Genomic DNA, 18,314 nt, shown 5'->3' on the forward strand with positions numbered 1-18,314 from the left:
CATGCCATTTAACAACTGCTTTATTGTGTGTTTCTACACCCCATGCAAGTAGTTCAGCTAAATTATATCAATGTTAATCGTTTCCATGAGTCAAGAAAGAGTAGATTTTGATTTATTTTCAATACCAGTATGCCATAGCGGAACGTTGTCCTTTTTAAGGACTCTTCTTGTTGATATTTAATAGTACTTGAAGTAAACTTTATAAATCTGATGATTTATACTTAAAGTGTATGTAGGTGGGATGAAAAGCTGACGATCAATTGAAAATTTTGACCTTGCATATTGAAGATATGGATTTTTTCCCAAAACACCAAAAAAAAATTAGGTCTTTTTGGGAAAAAAATCCATATCTTCAATATGAAAGGTCAAAATTTTCAATTGACCGTCGGCTTTTCCTCCCTGCTACATACACTTTAAGAATATGTCATTAGATTTATATAATTTACTTCTAGTACTGTTATATATCAAAAATTTGAAAAATATCGAATTTTTATAATTTGTCATAAAATTTGTATTATATTGTGATTTTCAAAAAATGAAAATTTGATATCAGAAAGACATGCTTCGTATTCAGAATGCAATTCGATAGGTCTGAGGTGCTCTCATGTCCCACAAAAAATACTGTCGAAACGCAATAAACGCTCATTTTAGATCCCTTAAAGCCATACCATAAATGTTCGCCTAATGGTGCACCAGGGATCCTTTGCCTTGGAGTAAATTTCATGTACAAATAGAGAGTTCCCTCCTCTAAAAATCCTGACAAGAATTAAGAGTATGTGCCCTTATTTGCTGGTGGGATTTTTATGGGAGGACACTTTAAGTTTGTGTCTAAATTTTAAAGGTAGCCCATAGCACCATTAGGCAAACGCTTTATGGTATTGTAACATTTCCATACAAAATAGATTAGCTTCCTTTCTAAACATTTTTACATTCATATAAATGACCAATGATCCACTAAATATGCTACACAAAAGTTGTGAATTTGTGTCAACGGTAAAATGACACCCATTATTTTGTCGCTTTTTACTTGTATTTCATCTCATTCTCAGTTGTATCATTATGAAAATGGAAGAATGTGCTTTCAGGTTTTTAAACTTAAAATTTCTGAAGTCTGTTTGTGTCCTTCAATTTTTTCATGACTAGACAAGATTGAAATGCACTTTTTCATGTCTACTTTTACATTCAAAAGTCAACTAAACTTACCGTATTCATTCCAATAAGCGCCCAGGGCGGCGCTTAACAAAGTCATTTTGGGTGGGCGTTTATTTTTTACCTAGTGTACCTAATTTTTTCGTAAGGTGTGTTGAATAGAGACAAATTGACGTATGTAAAAAAGGGTCCTGGGACGTTCTAGTAGCTTTTCTGATGTAGAAAATGTATTGCAAGTTTACACAGGACTTGTAGTCCTCCAGCTATTTCACCGTATCGACGTCTATTTGTCACCTCAACAAACATTGATGGTACCCTTTATTAGCAAATTGGAAATTTCCTGGGTGGGCGCTTATTAGGGCACGGGCGCTTATTGGAACGAAAACGGTAATTCATTAAAATCGAGAATGCAAGGCAGTTGTGAGTTTCATTCTTTACATGTTTTGTGATTGGTGAATATGTAAAATACATGTACCAGTTGTTAAATGTGTGCGATATCATTCTAGGCAACAATATCATGAGAAAATATTAATAATCACAATGCCATAATTCTTACTGCTTTATCAATGTCCCCACTATGAACTACACTCAAACTACCAAATGAAAGCTGAATAAAGTTGCCAATTTGGCAATAATATTCCAAGTTTGTAGTCAGATTTTACCTATAAAAATAATAATGAAGCACTTTATGTGATGTACCTAATTCCTTCCATGAATCCATTTAATATTATGGTCTTGTTGAAAATTGCGCAAAAATCAGGCCGAACGTGAACAGCGTTTGAGTTTCCTGGTGTCTTAAAATTTATCGCGATATGATCGATATCGTGATAAAGTTTACCTATCTCAAGATCCGTCAGGTGTATGGTAACAAACCCTGGTGGCAGGAATGATACACTCCTGCTGATCACCTGATTAGTTTTTTGGTGAAAAGTGCACGCATTCAGTTGTTAGTTTACATAATTTATGGGGAACGCTTCTACATAATGGTTGGAAATGTGTAGAAATCCACCTTGTGGAGCTGTATATGGGGATCGGTAAGAACCGTGAGCGCTATACTGATGAAACTTGGTAAGGGGTAGTATGACCAGAGGGTCTAGACCTAGATTGGATTTTCAGCGCAAAGTATGGTAATGAAGTACCTAATTTGCATAATTTATGCATAGCAAGCAAAATATGCTTTGAACAGATTATCTGGAGATCCGTATGGGGTACAGTGACATAACTTGATGGGGAGTAGCGTGACCAGAAATTCTTGACCTGATTAGATTTTCATGTCATTTTGGGGTCATCCAGGATCTCCCAGGGGTAATCTGAGGTGAAATTACTAAAAACTGATGTATGGATATGAAACTTGGTGGGTACAGTCAACAGTTAGAGCCAAATTTTTGGAAAGTCATTTTGGGGTTATCTGGAGTCACCCAGGGGGTCATCTGAGATCAAATTACTAAGAACTGTTGTACAGGCACAGGTGGGTACAGTCAACATTTAGAGTCAAATTTTTGGAAGGTTATTTCGGGGTCATCCGAGGTCACTCAGGGGTCATCTGTGGTCAAATTACTAGAAACTGGTGTATGGGCATGAAACTTGGTGAGTACAGTCAACATTTAAAGTCAAAATTTTGGAAGGTCATTTCAGGGTCATCGTAGGTCACTCAGGGGTCATCTGTTGTCATATTATTAAAAACTGTCGTATGGGCATGAAACTTAGTGGGTACAGTCAACATTTAGAGTCAAATTTTTGGAAGGTCATTTTGGGGTCATTTGATGTCACCCAGGGGTCATCTGAGGTCAAATTACTAAAAACTGTCGTATGGGCAAACTTAGTGGGTACAGTCAACATTTAAAGACAAATTTTTGGAGGGTCATCTGGGGTCACCCAGGGGTCATCTGAAGTCAAATTACTAAAAACTGTTGTATGGGCAGGAAACTTGGTGGGTACAGTCAACATTTAGAGCCAAATTTTTGGAAGGTCATTTCAGGGTCATTGAAGGTCACCCAGGGGTCATCTGAGGTCAAATTACTAAAAACTGTTGTATGGGCAGGAAACTTGGTGGGTAGCCTACATTCAACATTTACAGCCAAATGTTTGGAAGGTCATTTTGGGGTCAACCTGAGGTCACACAGGAGTCATCTGAGGTTAAATTACTAAAACTGTTGTATGGGCATGAAACTTAGTGGGTACAGTCAACATTTAGAGCCAAATTTTTGGAAGGTCATTTCATGGTCATCCAGCGGTTAGCTGAGGTCAAATAACTAAAAACTGTTGTATGGGCATGAAACTTGGTGGGTACAGTCAACATTTAGAGCCAAATTTTTGGAAGGTCATTTCAGGGTCATCCAATGTCATCAAGGGGTCAGGTGAGGTCAAATTACTAAAAACTATCATATGGACATGAAACTTGGTGGGTACAGTCAACATTTAGAGCTAAATTTTTGGAAGGTCATTTCGGGGTCACCATGGGTTGTTGCAGGTTTATTTACTTCTACCAAAAGTAATCGTGAAAGCAGACGGTTGCGTAAGAAGTCAAGACTCGTGGTCCGAGAACCGCCTTGTTTTAGTTAGCTAAAATTCTCAATTTAGCAGAGTTTTGCAGTTCAGTTCATAGTTTTGCAATTATTGTATTGCGCTGAAGATATTATTATGAAATGACACCAAATGAGTACATGTAACTCTGTAATTTAACCAAACACAAAAGTAAACTCCAGATAAAAAAACACACATTTTATGAGACTCAGTTTAATGGATTTTAAAACTGCCCAATAACATATACTAGTATGTAGTTGTTCAAGCGGAATAAAGTTTAGATACTATTTACAAGCAAACTAAAACTTTGTGCGATTGCTTATATGCCAATAAAATTTAAAATATCATAAAATAAAGAGAATAATCATTATAAATATTTTTACAGTTCTATTTACAGTTCTAGATCAGGATCTCGCAAATAAATCATATGCTTGCATGATGACTATATGCCAGTTTTTAAATTAACATGAAAATAGCATTTGTGATCACAAAATGTTTAATATGAAAATAGTGATTTTTGTGTTGAGAATAGTCCAGCTCAGAAAGTTAAATATGCAGCTTTTGACACTGTCACATATGTATGCGTCCATATCAAAGCGATGCACTTGTAAACTTGCTACATGTGTCTCATTTCATACAATAGCTAGGAATAAATACCAGACTCATCTCCGAAGTGGAGGTCACTTCAAATCATCACCAAGTTACATGGTTAAGGAATGTTCTCTGTATTCCTAAACCATGTGATTTGGGATGATTTGAAGTGACCTCCATTTCGGATATGAGTCTGGTATTTATTCCTAGCTATTATGTGAAATGAGACACATGTAGCAGCCGACAAGTGCATCGCTTTTGATATGGACGCATATATTATTGTTATTCAGTTGAAATCCTTACACCTCCTATAAAAGACATGACCTTAATCTCCCAAACAGGGGGTGTAGATTTCAAATGGAGTCACCCATTCAGGTAAACCCATGTGAAATTCACACTCCCTGTGTGGGAGATTAAAGTCATGTCTTTCAGGGGGTGTATGGATTTCAACTGGAATAGCCCATTTCTTTGCCATATTGATCTCAAGCATGTCTGTAAGTTTTTTGATTTTTTAATTTCCTCGCTCTGCAATTTTCCGCATTGGGATATTCTCTTCATGCCCTCCGCGCTTTTGACATGGACACTTTTCTTTGTCAAATATATACCCAGACAAGGTATACAGAAATGGATTGAGAGTGGAATTGATTGGCAGCACAATTGTTGCTATCCAGGCATAAGCTGTAGGGCTTACTTCAATTGCACCAGCCTGGACTAGAATTGATACTATCCCAATTGGCACCCAACAAAAGAAGTCTGTGAGGACAAGAAGAGACATTTTTTTAGCCATTCGTTTTTCTTCCTTCACTGTTTCAGAGCGTCCAGAGGCTCTGCTTGTTTTTCTAGCAGTGACAAAAATGGCTGTGTAACAGAAACCTACAATCAGGAAACAGATAAGGTTGAGACCTGTAAACATGGCAATGGACAGGTACATGGACACTTCGCTGTTTTTGTATGTATTCTGGGATACTTCCTCTAAAATGGGGACATAACCAGAATTACGTTCAATGGTGGTGCCAACATTACTTTCATTATAAAACTTTAATTGTGAAATAGGAAGCCCAACACAAACCTCCGACACTGAATAAAGTCTTGAATTTAGTCCTGACAATACATAGCTGGTTACACTAAAACTTAATGCCACCAACCAGAGCATAGCCACTATTAAACGGGCTAATTTGGTGCCCAAGCGTCGACTTCCAAATGGGTATTTTATTCCCAGAAAACGATCTATGCTTATCAGTGTTATGAAGAAAGCTGAAGCCTCACTGGATAACACAGATAAGGCTCCTGCAAACCTACACAACGCACCTTTTCGCCAGGATTCAGAATTTGATGGGAAAAAATCATCATAATATGCATCTACTGAAAGCAAAATAATCAAGTATATGCACATTATGAGATCAGATATTGAGAGGTTTGTGATGAGCAGAAACTGGACTTTATTACTTTGCAGCCTATGCTTGAATCTAGTAAAAAGAGCTGATACATTTCCAAAAATGCCAAAGACACTCATCAACCACATAATAATGCGAAGGAAGTCAAAAGTTAGCATGCGCGCACATGTTAGAAATGGAGAAGATGCTTTGTCACTGTAACACTGGACAGATGATGCATAACAACATGTTGCATTGCTAGTGACGAACAATTTAACAGTTTCATTTAACCCAGAAAATACTTCACTGTGTATCCACAACAGTGGGTTTTCTTTCAAGTTTACTGTTATTAAAGAGGTGCAGTTTGATAGCATTGGAATTTGATTCAATTTATTTTCAGAAAGGTTTAAATACCTTACATGAGTCAAGCTGAGAAAAATGTTTTCTGGAAGAAAATAGAGTTGGTTATGATTAAGATGCAGATCTGTTAGCCTGGTTTGGTTTTGGAATGTGTCAGGGTGGAGACTGGATAGCTTATTATAAGATATCCGCAGTTGTTCTAGGTTCCTCAATGATCCAAAAGTATTGGGTGCTATCTCATGTAATGTATTGTTATGCAGGGATAACACCTCAAGACTTGTCAGTCCTGCAAACACACCAGGCTGTATCTCACGTAATGCATTGTTAGACAGGGATAACACCTCAAGACTTGTCAGTCCTGCAAACACACCAGGCTGTATCTCATGTAATGCATTGTTAGACAGGTATAACATCTCAAGACTTGTCAGACCTGCAAACACACCAGGCTGTATCTCATGTAATGCATTGTTAAACAGGGATAACATCTCCAGACTTGTCAGACCTGCAAACACACCAGGCTGTATCTCATGTAATGCATTGTTATACAGGTATAACACCTCAAGACTTGTCAGTCCTGCAAACACACCAGGCTGTATCTCATGTAATGCATTGTTAGACAGGGATAACCTCTCCAGACTTGTCAGACCTGCAAACACACCAGGCTGTATCTCATGTAATGCATTGTTAAACAGGGATAACATCTCAAGACTTGTCAGTTCTGCAAACACACCAGGCGGTATCTCATGTAATGCATTGTTAGACAGGGATAACCTCTCCAGACTTGTCAGACCTGCAAACACACCAGGCTGTATCTCATGTAATGCATTGTTAAACAGGGATAACATCTCAAGACTTGTCAGTTCTGCAAACACACCAGGCGGTATCTCATGTAATGCATTGTTAGACAGGTCTAACACCTCAAGACTTGTCAGTTCTGCAAACACACCAGGCTGTATCTCATGTAATGCATTGTTATACAGATATAACCTATCCAGACGTGTCAGTCCTTCAAACACACCAGGCTGTATCTCGCGTAATGCATTACGACTCAGATCCAATGTTCGTAACCTGCTACCAAACCTTGCAAATGCCATGGGTTCAATACTATGCAAAGTACTGTTATCCCAGTAGAGCCGATTCACATTACCTGGTGGATACAAAACTTGAGTCACATACACATATCCATCTGTGCAGTTACTGATTATGGTGTCAACATCATCCAAGGTACAGGTGCAATTAGATGGGCATTCCATGTGACATCTTGTTACATTTCCATACCACCGATAATCCCCGTTGACACACTTGATTGCCCCATTGTTGTCCTGTCCATTCACAGTCATCTGTGTACTACATGAAAACAAAATCAAGTATAACGCCAATGCTATTCCTATGTAGCAAAGGAATATACCAGGAATCCTACAACAAGCCAGTCTAGCCATGGTGGTGTTGTCAGTTTCGTTTCAAATCACAAAATGATCATATCATCCTGATTACTTCATGTATATATAAAAGTAGAGGTTTCATATTTCACCAGTCAATTTACTTGATTAACACAAAATATGCAACACTCATTGGACGGCTTTCTGTATTAGATACACTGGTGTATATGAGCATAATCACTGACAGATCACTGGGCATGCGTGAGGCAGGGCAAGCTACCAGTATTATCTGATATGATTGGATACACATTGGTGTATATCACCTACATGTAACCACTAGCAGAACACTGGGGGTGGGGCAAGCTACCAGTATTATCTGATTTGGTTGGATATGCATTGGTTTATATCACCTACATGTATGGTTAACCACTAGCAGAACACTGGGGGGGCAAGCTGCCAGTATTATCTGATTTGATTGGATATGCATTGGTGTATATCACCTACATGTATGGTAAACCACTAGCAGAACACTGGGGGTGGGGCAAGCTACTAGTATTATCTGATTTGGTTGGATACACATTGGTGTATATCACCTACATGTATGGTTAACCACTAGCAGAACACTGGGGTGGGGCAAGCTACCAGTATTATCTGGTATGATTGGATACACATTGGTGTATATCACCTACATGTATGGTTAACCACTAGCAGAACACTGGGGGTGGGGCAAGCTACCAGTATTATCTGATTTGATTGGATACACATTGGTGTATATCACCTACATGTATGGTTAACCACTAGCAGAACACTGGGGTGGGGCAAGCTACCAGTATTATCTGGTATGATTGGATACACATTGGTGTATATCACCCATGTATATAGTTGATCACACTGGTATATGACAGCATAGGGGAGACCGGGGAGTGTTCACCCTATTTTTTTTTTACTTGCCCAGCGATGTCAATTTTAAGGCTAGAAGGGACCTGATTGGCCCTTGTGAAAGCCCTTTGTCTTTGCTACATACAACCCCAATCTCAGGACTGTAAGCCTGACAATAGCAGCATAGTAAAGCAACAAACACATTTGCGAAGTGGGGCAAGTTGGCCCATGCTGGGGCAGGTTTGCCCATGTGGTGGGGTAAGCATCTTAACATGATTTATTTACAACTACAGGGGGATTATGGTGTAGGTACTGTGCAATAATTAAAGAATTTGCATAATTTGAAGAGTCCCTGGACCTAGAGCCAATTACTACAATCATTTGTGGTTGATTTGTGGAAAAAATTAACAAAACAATTACAATTTTGTATTTGTATTTCTGTGCTCTGGTCACTACGCTCCCTATGACTTGCAATTGTCCGTATTATTTTCAGATTTTTTGGACAAGTCACTGGCATCTCTGTTTAATATTCTACTCTAAATTATCAAAATGCCATAGTCTATAAGTAATGGGTAAATTTTCTCAGGAAAATTTTATGGACACGGATGTGACACACACGGGCGCAGACATATTAGCATTATGGAATGTAACCCCAAGCACAGCGGGTGGTCTACCAATGTATTTGAACAGGAAGAATTCATCCTTTGACAGTGGCATAGTGTGGGTCATCACATTGGGGGGGGCACCGACCATGATTGGGGGACACCGGGTCTGATTGGGGGCCGTTTTTTGGCAATTTTTCTATGTGATTTTTTAAAATTTTAGATCGATTAGGGGGCACATGCCCTGCAACCCCACCCCAGATTTTGGCTGATTGGCCAATTTTCCCCCAGATATTCCAAATAAAATTGCGGGTTATTCCTGTCAACCAATCAAAATAAGCTTTATATCAGTAGAAAGAGTATTCTCTGAATAGTCATATTACATTGTTTCACATTCATATTAAGAGCAACGCAACAATTTCTTTCTTTCTTTATTTGCCTTATACTGTCCTGTACAATGATTTTATAAAGTCGATAATATATTATCGACTTACATCACATGGGCGCAGCCATTTGCAGTTGGCGCCAGGATGTCTGGCATGTGGCTTGAAGATCTGTGGGTGGTCTTCCTGTAGTTTTCAATGGCAAGATAGGAACTGTGATCATTTTCTGCTTAGAAAATTGTATTTTGTGCGAATTTAAAACAATATTACAGAAAATTCTCTCGATAACTTTTTAAATCTCTCGACAAAGATTGTACAAATATTGTTTTGTGCATTGTATGTGAAATTTAGAATCCCCCAGTGCTCAGAATTTTTGCCGTAAGCGGTTTATCAAAAAGTCATGATTCATTTTCAAAATTCTCTTATTCATTTGTGTGTGCAGCTGAAAATCATCCAGCCATCTGACAATGGGTGGTCTGCTAATGGCTGGCTCCATGAGCTCTACTCGATAATATATTATCAACTATATGGGTGCCGTCATTTTGAACCATTTCAATGTGACAATTTCTGTCTCCCACAACAAGAATACTTGACAAATTGTGCAGCGGTCATACAGATGAAAGTCGTGGGTTATCATGGCTAATGCTGGTTTCATACTTTCTGCCACTTGCTGTTGAGCGGTGTGATGCTTCATCATGCCACTTGGACTTGTTTGCAAGCGAAGCAGCACACAGCTGAGTGGCAGCGGCATGACTATGAAAGCCACTGTTGCCGCTATTAAGCACCGATCCAAAATAATATTTTGTTCTCATACGTCAGAGCAGCACCGCTCCGTGTTGACTTGGATTTAACTCCAAGCGGTGCTGCCGCTTGGGCAAAGTGATGGAGTGATTGATATATCGGCTTGCTGCTGGTCACTGAGTGCCCCCGAACTGATATACTAAATTTAAATCGATCAATGCCTTCTCACTTCTTAATTTTACTATTATTATTTTTTTTGGTAGTGTCCAGAGGAAGACCATTTCAGTGTTCATATTCGGACCGTTGGAGATTGGACAAATGATTTAGCTAAAGCTATGGGATCCAATAAAGCCAGTCCTGTTGAACCTGAAAACCTCCCAAGGTAAGACATGGTTTATGGAAAAGTCATTAAGCAATCATAGGCTTAGGAACCGGGGCTTGGAGGGTGGGCTCAGCCCCTGCAATAATATTGGTGCGGGCTGGAATACCTTTCAGCCCCCCCCCCCCCAATAATCCTAGGTGAAGTTAAAAAATTGTGATAAAATAGAGGGAAAGTGGGTGTTTGTGACCTATATTTTCCAAAGCTTTCACCCCCCAGGGTGGCCCACCAAAATTTTTTTTATTCATTCATTCATTCATTCATATTTTATTCATCAAACAATTTTCAGCCCCCCCCCCAATTTTCAAATGGCCTGCCAAAAATTGCTTTTCCCCACTCTCTCTTTGCATGCCAAAAAGTCTTTGCCCCCCCCTTTGCACATGCACAAATTTTGGGATCCCAATTTGAAAACCTAAAATGGCCTAGATATATATTGCCAGCACAGCAAGCAGGAAAATTTACATATTTAAGCGTTCAGTTCGTACTGTTTTCCTAAGCCTTTTTAGAGCGTTTTATTAAAAGGTGCCCCATGAATGTGTGCCAAAAGTTGCTTCCCCCCCCTCTTGGCTTGCCAAAAAATGATTGCCCCCCCCCCTTTGGCTGGCCAAAAATTTCTTCCCCAAATTTTACCCTCCCCCAGGCATGCCAGGGCTCATAATTATTAATATTGCACAGCCCCTTAGACTGAATCCCACTCTGTTCAAACCCACTATATCCAACAGATGTGAGCAAGACATGCAGATTCAGCAGGTGAAATTTATAATGAATTACTTAAGTAAGAATGTGAATCCCCACTGAGCCCCCCCAAAAAAAAAAAGTTGTTTCCTTGTCCTCGTCCCACCAAGCGTCCGTCTTGGCAGTCCCGGCCGTAGAATTTTTTTTATACAATTTTCCCAAAAAAGTCATTAACTTTTCATCTGAAAACTGAAGATATAAAAGCAAAACTGAAGATATAAAATACCATTTCCTGCATGTTTCCTCCAGTCTAGTTGAATCTGGCTAAGAGTTATGAAATTTTGTATTGTCATCCTTAGTGTCTAAACAAGTAAAACATTGTTGAACTTAAAAATACAGTATTTTAAGTCTTTCAGACATGTAGATGCAAATAAAATAGGGTTTATCCTGAATTTGTCTTTGGTGGAATTTCTGCGGTCAGACAAACTTCACATTATACTTTTGGTACTTGAAAAAAAAGGATATAAGGAAAAAAAACTTTTCCCGACCGACCAACCAAACTTTTGAAAGTGATCTATGGACAAGCAAACAGTTTATTTTTATGGCCTTATGAAAATCTACGATACAATTTCTATTTCTTTATTTCTATTACAGAGTTGCTGTAGATGGTCCACTTGGTACAGCTAGTATTGACATCTTCAAATATCAAGCTGCTATATGTGTTGGTGCAGGCATAGGAGTCACTCCATTTGCATCCATTCTAAAATCAATTTGGTGAGTATAGAGGCCCTGCATCCTTTTATCAATTGGCTCCAAACAAAGGATTTGAACCGGTGTCCTTCACCGTAATCATGGCGCAGATTCAATCAAATGTTGTCATCAACCTATTTGATCGTAGTGGATTTGTTATGTGTGTGAGACAAACTGTTGCGGTAGATTGCAATCATGCTTTTGTTAAATGCATTTGAGAAGTCCGCCATATTTATGGTATGATACATCATGCACAACCTCTATTGAAACCATGTATATGTTGAGGGCTTGGTGCAACAAATGGGCTATCTGCATTTTTGAGGTTTTGGTCCTAAAATAATCGTGAGAACACTGGGAATATTCTGGACTCAAGAGATATCTGCATTGAAATTATTTTGTATTTAAATTGCATGCATTTCAAAATTAAAAATTCCTGTGCCTTATTGCATGTGACGGGAGTTTTAAAACCACAGATCCTAAACAAAATATGATGCGCTGGGATACTGCCAGGCAAAAAACAATGGAAATTGTGATGATGCGTGCGCATACTGCCAGGCAATGACATCAGAAGTCAACTCATCTATATTGTGCCTGCCCTGAGTCAGGTCCCATAGAGTTGTGTTCAAAATTTGCATCTAATATTGTATTCTTTGGCTTGGATCCTCTCTCTTCAGACTGCAAGTTGCTCTTACTAGAGTGACACTCACTCACTTCAGAGTGAAATTTTCACTAAAAGTTTGACCCCTCATAAGCCCCTTTAAAGAGCGATTTTCACCCTTTTACACTAATTGGCCTATTCCATTTGAAATCTCCCACCCCTGTGGAAGATTTAACATGTTTAAGAAAAGTATTATGCAGAGGGAGTATGTTTTTCATATGGAGTTCCATCCCCATTTAATCAGAGTCTGATGAGTTTATGACAAAATAATTTATATAATAATATTCTATTTCCTTCGAAGGTTGATACCAAATTTGATATCATTGTGAGCATAGGAACCGTTGTTTGGAAATTCGTGCAATTTTAAAAATGATTTAGGGAGTTGTATCATGCGGTGGAGCTAGCGTGAGTGCCAAGAATTATGTCGCCTGGATAGGCTGGCAAGTTACGCATCTGGGGAGAGGTCTAATTTCATTGTCATTAAAGGTTTACCCATGCATGTCAAAATGCAAATCAAATACCCGCTCTTTTAATTGTGCTTGAGCAAGTGTACAATGATAAGGGTTGCTTGGGGCCACATAATAAGCTGATACCATGCATTGGCTTTTGCGTAGTCAATTCGTAATTTGTCATTTTTAAAATTGCATGAATTTCCAAACAACGGTTCTTATGCTCACGATGATTAAACTTTTGATATCAAATTTGGTATCAACCTTCGAAGGAAAGTGTATAGAAAATTATTATATAAATCATTTTGCAATAAACTCATCAGACTCTGATTAAATGTGGATGGAACTAGTGGTGACTTTTTAATTTGGCTGTGTTTATTTCATTTTTGTTCTTGCAGGCTGAAAAGTGTTAACAATGAAGCTGTCTCCAAACTGAAGAGAGTCTACTTCTTTTGGATTTGTCGCGACACCGATGCATTCGAATGGTTCTCAGAAATGCTAGAAGATATTGAGTCACACATGATAGAACAGGGAAGGGGCGACTTCCTGAAATATAACATTTACTTGACCAGGGGATGGACCCACAACCAGGTCAGTATGGTGGGGACCACTAGTTCGATAGTCGGGAGTGGGGGTTCTTGTTACAGGGGAAAGGTTTGGATTTGTTGTGACGCCGATGCATGCGAGTGGTTCTCAGAAATGCTAGAAGATATCCTGAAATATAACATTTATTTGACCAGGGGATGGACCCACAACCAGGTTAGTGGGGGAGACCACTATTATATAGTCTGTATATCTACCATGAGTCACCAGCACTAGCTTTAAAGTTCAGCGTGTGCTGCTATGGCTCAGCGTAGTTTCTTGCATGTACATATGCGGCACGTTGATCGCTCACATAAAAGTATGTACACACACCAAGTAATGAACGCTAAGCTACAAGGAAGACGCTGAAGACGCTGAACTTCAAAGCTAGTGCCGGTGACTCGATTTAGATATACAGACGATAGTAGGAATTCCAATTGAATGAACACAGCTTTCAACATCTGTACTCAATCCAACCATGATTGTGTATCGCATATTTCAAACTACAACACGAACGCACGACCTTGAATACAATGCTAACCAATCTTGAGTGCGTTGGCATGGTTGGAGTTCACTTCGCGTTACTCATGCACAGTCGCTGCGTTGGCGTACATCGGCGCAGTGTACACAAAAAAATGTCATGCTATTGAAAGCTGCGTTCATTCAATTGGAATTCCTACTATAGTTGGATACCCGGGCGGGAATGGGGCTTCTTGTTACAGTGGAAAGGTACATATTAGAGGGATTGTGAGAAAATTTATTTTTTGATTTTTAACAAGCCATTATCTCATTTTGTTCATTTTATTGAAAAAATACCCCATGCAAAGTTGTATCACTTTTGAATAAAGTTATAGAGAGGGTGCTACCAGACAATTTTAAAGAATTTTGTCAAATTCATCTTCATTTTGAATAGAAATCAATACACCCTTACCAAACATGAATGCCTATTTGGCATTCTGTAGCTATTCGCCAAGCCCTCGAGTGCTAAGGATATCGGTACTAGGTGGTCACTAGCACTCAGCAGCTAATGAATGCCTATAGAGCTGGTTCACAGGCATTCCGAATGCCTCACAAGAATGCTACCGAATGCCTATTTACTCATTAAGCCCTCATTAAAGCTCAATACTATTAACTTAGGCATTCCTAGCATTAAGTAACTTAGGCATTCCTAAAGTGGTTCTAGGATTAGGCGGTTTGCTATAGGCACTCAGTGGCATTCGGATAAGTCATAGGCATTCCACAGACAAAATTTCTAAGTATTAGGCATTCGGTTAAAAATTTGTAAAGTAATAGGCATTCACTGAAAAATTTCTAAGTATTAGGCATTCGGTTTAAAATTTCTAAGTAATAGGCATTCATTCAATTAGGCATTCTGCTAATAGCCTTGACTAGCATTCCTTAGTGGTTGACCCAAGGGTCAAACAGGTGCATGATGGGAATATATTTCTAACTGCCATTTTGAACTGGTGTGAATGCAGAGATGATGGAATCTTTATCCTTTCATGTTTCCAGCTTTATTATAGGCCTTATTTGTCCACTTTTTACATTTGGGATGTTACATGACAATGCATATTATGTGGACAACATCATACATGTATGTGATCCATGTAGTTATCTTTGTGTGCAATAATATGCCACAATATGGATGGTGTATGTACCTGGTGTGTGTAGGTAAGCTTAAATAGACTAGATGTAATGTAGGCAGTTTCTTGAAATATGAAATGGTCTAGTGCTAGGAAGGAGGAGCTAGTTAGTATATTGGGGCATTATTATTGATAATAATAATAGTGTACATTTATACCACACACAAATACACTAAAAAGCACTCATATGGCGCAAGAAGAGCTCAAGCAGAGCAATGAAACCAAACAACAACGACAAATTATATCATTATATAGCTAATATTATTTTGTGTACATATTTATAAAACACACTGATCCCAGTGGGCGCACCTAACGTTGAAATCACATTGAAATTTCGATGTCGACTGGTTGAAATCATGCAGGTTGTATTTGCAAATTTGAACTTCAACCTGATTTCAACCTCCTTAATTTTGCATTGAAAGTTGGTTGAAATCAGGTTGAAATTTCAATGTTGTATCAATTAACGTTGAAATTTCAACATGCTATCAACTAACCGTTAGGTTGAAATCAGGTTAGGTTGAAACTTCGACATTGTTTCAACGTTGAAACATTGAAATCCTAACCTGTGCCCACTGGGATATGTTACTCAATTTATCAGTTATGAATTTGATGCAATTTAGTGGCTCTTGCTGATGCACATGGCTATATACTTGCTGATATATTCAAGTTCAATTTGTGCATATTCTTAATCCTTACTCTCCTAGAATTCCTATAGCAACCCCTATAAGATAGGGATTTAAGTGCTATTTTTTGAAAAAAATATGGGAAATCATATGGAAAAGTATTATCATGAGCCTCATTTGATCTGAAAAAGCATTAAGGAAATAATTTTGTCTTTTTTCACTTTTGACTTCATTTATTATGAAGGGAATAGTTTGGACCTCCACAGTTGTTGATAAGAATTGGACAGTTATATTGTTCAACCAGAAGAACTTGGGAGTCACATCTCCGCTCGACAAAGACAGAGGACAGACACTGTACTGAACTAAAATGCCTCTGCGTCTGGCACAATGGATAAAAAATGGAGTATATTCTGGGCTTACCGTGTGCGATTTTCTGCAGTGCATTCTATTCCTATTCCTCACTCTACTAACCATGTATCTTGATGAATCACTCGATGAATTGCTTAGCCAACATAGCTATATAATGGTTCGAGTGCCTCACCTGTAGGTAGTTGGAATACCTACATGTATAAGCGGTTGGAATACCTATAGGTGGTTGGAATGCCTATAGGCGGTTGGAATGCTTCCTAGGTGATTGGAAATTTCTTTGGCGGTTGGAGTGCTTCATAGGCGGTTGGAATGCCACTAAGTGGTTCGAGGGCCTAGCTCATTTACATATTTCGCCTCTGAGGAGGGCTTATGAACCACTTACGAACCACTTGTAGCGGTTGAGGGCTTAATAAGTGGTTCGAGTGCTAACCTGTAGGCGGTTGGAATGCTTCTGAAGCGGTTGGTATGCTTCCTAGCGGTTGGAATGCTTCCTAGTGGTTGGAATGCTTCCTAGGCGGTTGGAATGCTTCCCAAGTGGTTCGAATGCTTCCCAAGTGGTTCGAATGCTTCCTATGTGGTTTAAATGCTAGGTGGTTTGAATGCCTCCTTAGTGGTTCGAATGCCTCGCTAGTGGTTCAAGTGCTTATTCAAGTGCTCATTTACATATTTCGCCTCTGAGGAGGGCTTATGAACCGCTTATGAACCACTATAAGCGGTTGAGGGCTTAGAAACAGGCGGTTGAGTGCTAACAACCGCCTATTAACTCAATGTTATAGTATTGGAGGCATTCACCATTTAGGCATTCATTACGGTTCTTTACCATTCAATGGAATGCCTAGTGAGTGCTAAGAGAATGCTAGTTTTTTAGGTAAGGGCAATGGGCTATTCCATTTAAAATCCACACTACCCCTGTGGAAGATTTTGGAAATATCTGTCACAGAGGGAGTATAAATTTCAAATGGAATGAACACATTAGGCAGCACCATTTGAATTTCACACACCATCTGAGAAAGATTCAACTTGAATCTCCCACAGAAGGAGGTGAGTTTCAAATAGAATTGATTGATGTCTTAATTCCATTTGAAATTCATACTCCCCTTGTGGAAGATATTTCCAAAATCTTCCACAGGGGTAGTGTGACTTTCAAATGGAATAGCCATAGCCCAATATAACCCTACAGAATATTGGTATATGTTTGAGTCTTTGAGAATTTGGTATATTATTATTATCCATATTACTAAACCAAAAGTCACAAAAAGCTACAACAGTAGCAATCCACTGTAAGTGCAAGTATTCCATGTGATTCTCAGGAATCTACTCCCCATTCCAGATAAATACAGCACTATTTTTTTGGGATAAAAAAAATATTATCCTGTTCTGCAAAATAAAACATAGCTAAATCCTAATCCTTTAGTTAGTCCTAAGTGGTAATAAAAGAAAATTTTTAATATTTGGCCAATTTCTTGAATAAAGAGCCAAAAACATGCATTTTTGTCATGTTTTCTGACGATCGAGTCACAAATATAATCAAAGACTTGGCATTCAAAATCTTGAGTAGATGCTGAAATTTTGCTCTAATTCCCACATTTTTGTGTTACTCTAATTAAATAATGGGTTATAAATATGAAACATGTCTTTTCCAAAATCTAGAATGCATAAATTGAAATTAGTCTTAGTACAAGTCTTTGAGCTTGATTGTCACAGCATACGAAAAACACCATAAAAATGCATGTTTTTGGCCCTTATTTCCAAAAATTGGCTAAATATTAAAATTTTACTTTTATTGCCAGTTAGGACTAACTAAAGGATTAGGATTTAGCTATGTTTCATTTGGCAAAACAGGATAATATTTTTTTATCCCAAAAATTAGTGCTGTATTTTTCTGGAATGGGAAGTACTAACTCAACTGAGGTGATGATTAGACATTATATCGCTCATTTCACATACATGAATAAGCTATTTTTATGTTCCGCATTAAATTTCAGGCCAAAAATTTGTATTTGCATGGGGCATCGGTGAAGGACACCATCACAGGCTTACAACAGAAGACACAATATGGCCGCCCTCAATGGGATACGATATTCACACAAATCGGCAAGGATCACCCTGGGTGAGTCACATCATATTAACTCTCAATCTCCACGCAGGTGTCAACTATAGGAGACAAGTTAACAATTTTTTTCAATAAAAAATTTCAGATTCGTAC

General features: G+C 38.5%; 2 protein-coding genes across 2 annotated transcripts in view; one reads left to right on the plus strand and one right to left on the minus strand.

The window, feature by feature from the left end:
• Positions 1-18,314, plus strand: part of LOC140145699 (NADPH oxidase 2-like) — a 56,925-nt gene that overhangs the window by 31,050 nt on the left and 7,561 nt on the right. Inside the window, exons 10-13 of the mRNA XM_072167383.1 lie at positions 10,244-10,362; positions 11,689-11,808; positions 13,290-13,482; positions 18,094-18,218. Of these exons, the coding sequence (XP_072023484.1) occupies positions 10,244-10,362; positions 11,689-11,808; positions 13,290-13,482; positions 18,094-18,218 (557 nt within the window). The remainder of the gene's footprint in view (positions 1-10,243; positions 10,363-11,688; positions 11,809-13,289; positions 13,483-18,093; positions 18,219-18,314) is intronic.
• LOC140145678 (uncharacterized) lies at positions 4,590-7,435 on the minus strand. The gene has a single exon (XM_072167365.1). The coding sequence runs from the start codon at positions 7,433-7,435 to the stop codon at positions 4,775-4,777; it is 2,661 nt and encodes an 886-aa protein (XP_072023466.1). The 3' UTR covers positions 4,590-4,774.

Source organism: Amphiura filiformis, unplaced genomic scaffold (assembly GCF_039555335.1).
Source record: "Amphiura filiformis unplaced genomic scaffold, Afil_fr2py scaffold_594, whole genome shotgun sequence".
NCBI classification, from domain to species: domain Eukaryota; kingdom Metazoa; phylum Echinodermata; class Ophiuroidea; order Amphilepidida; family Amphiuridae; genus Amphiura; species Amphiura filiformis.

Excerpts from the sequence above, each read along its gene's own strand:
- LOC140145678 (XM_072167365.1), bottom strand. The coding sequence starts at position 7,435 with ATGGCTAGACTGGCTTGTTGTAGGATTCCTGGTATATTCCTTTGCTAC.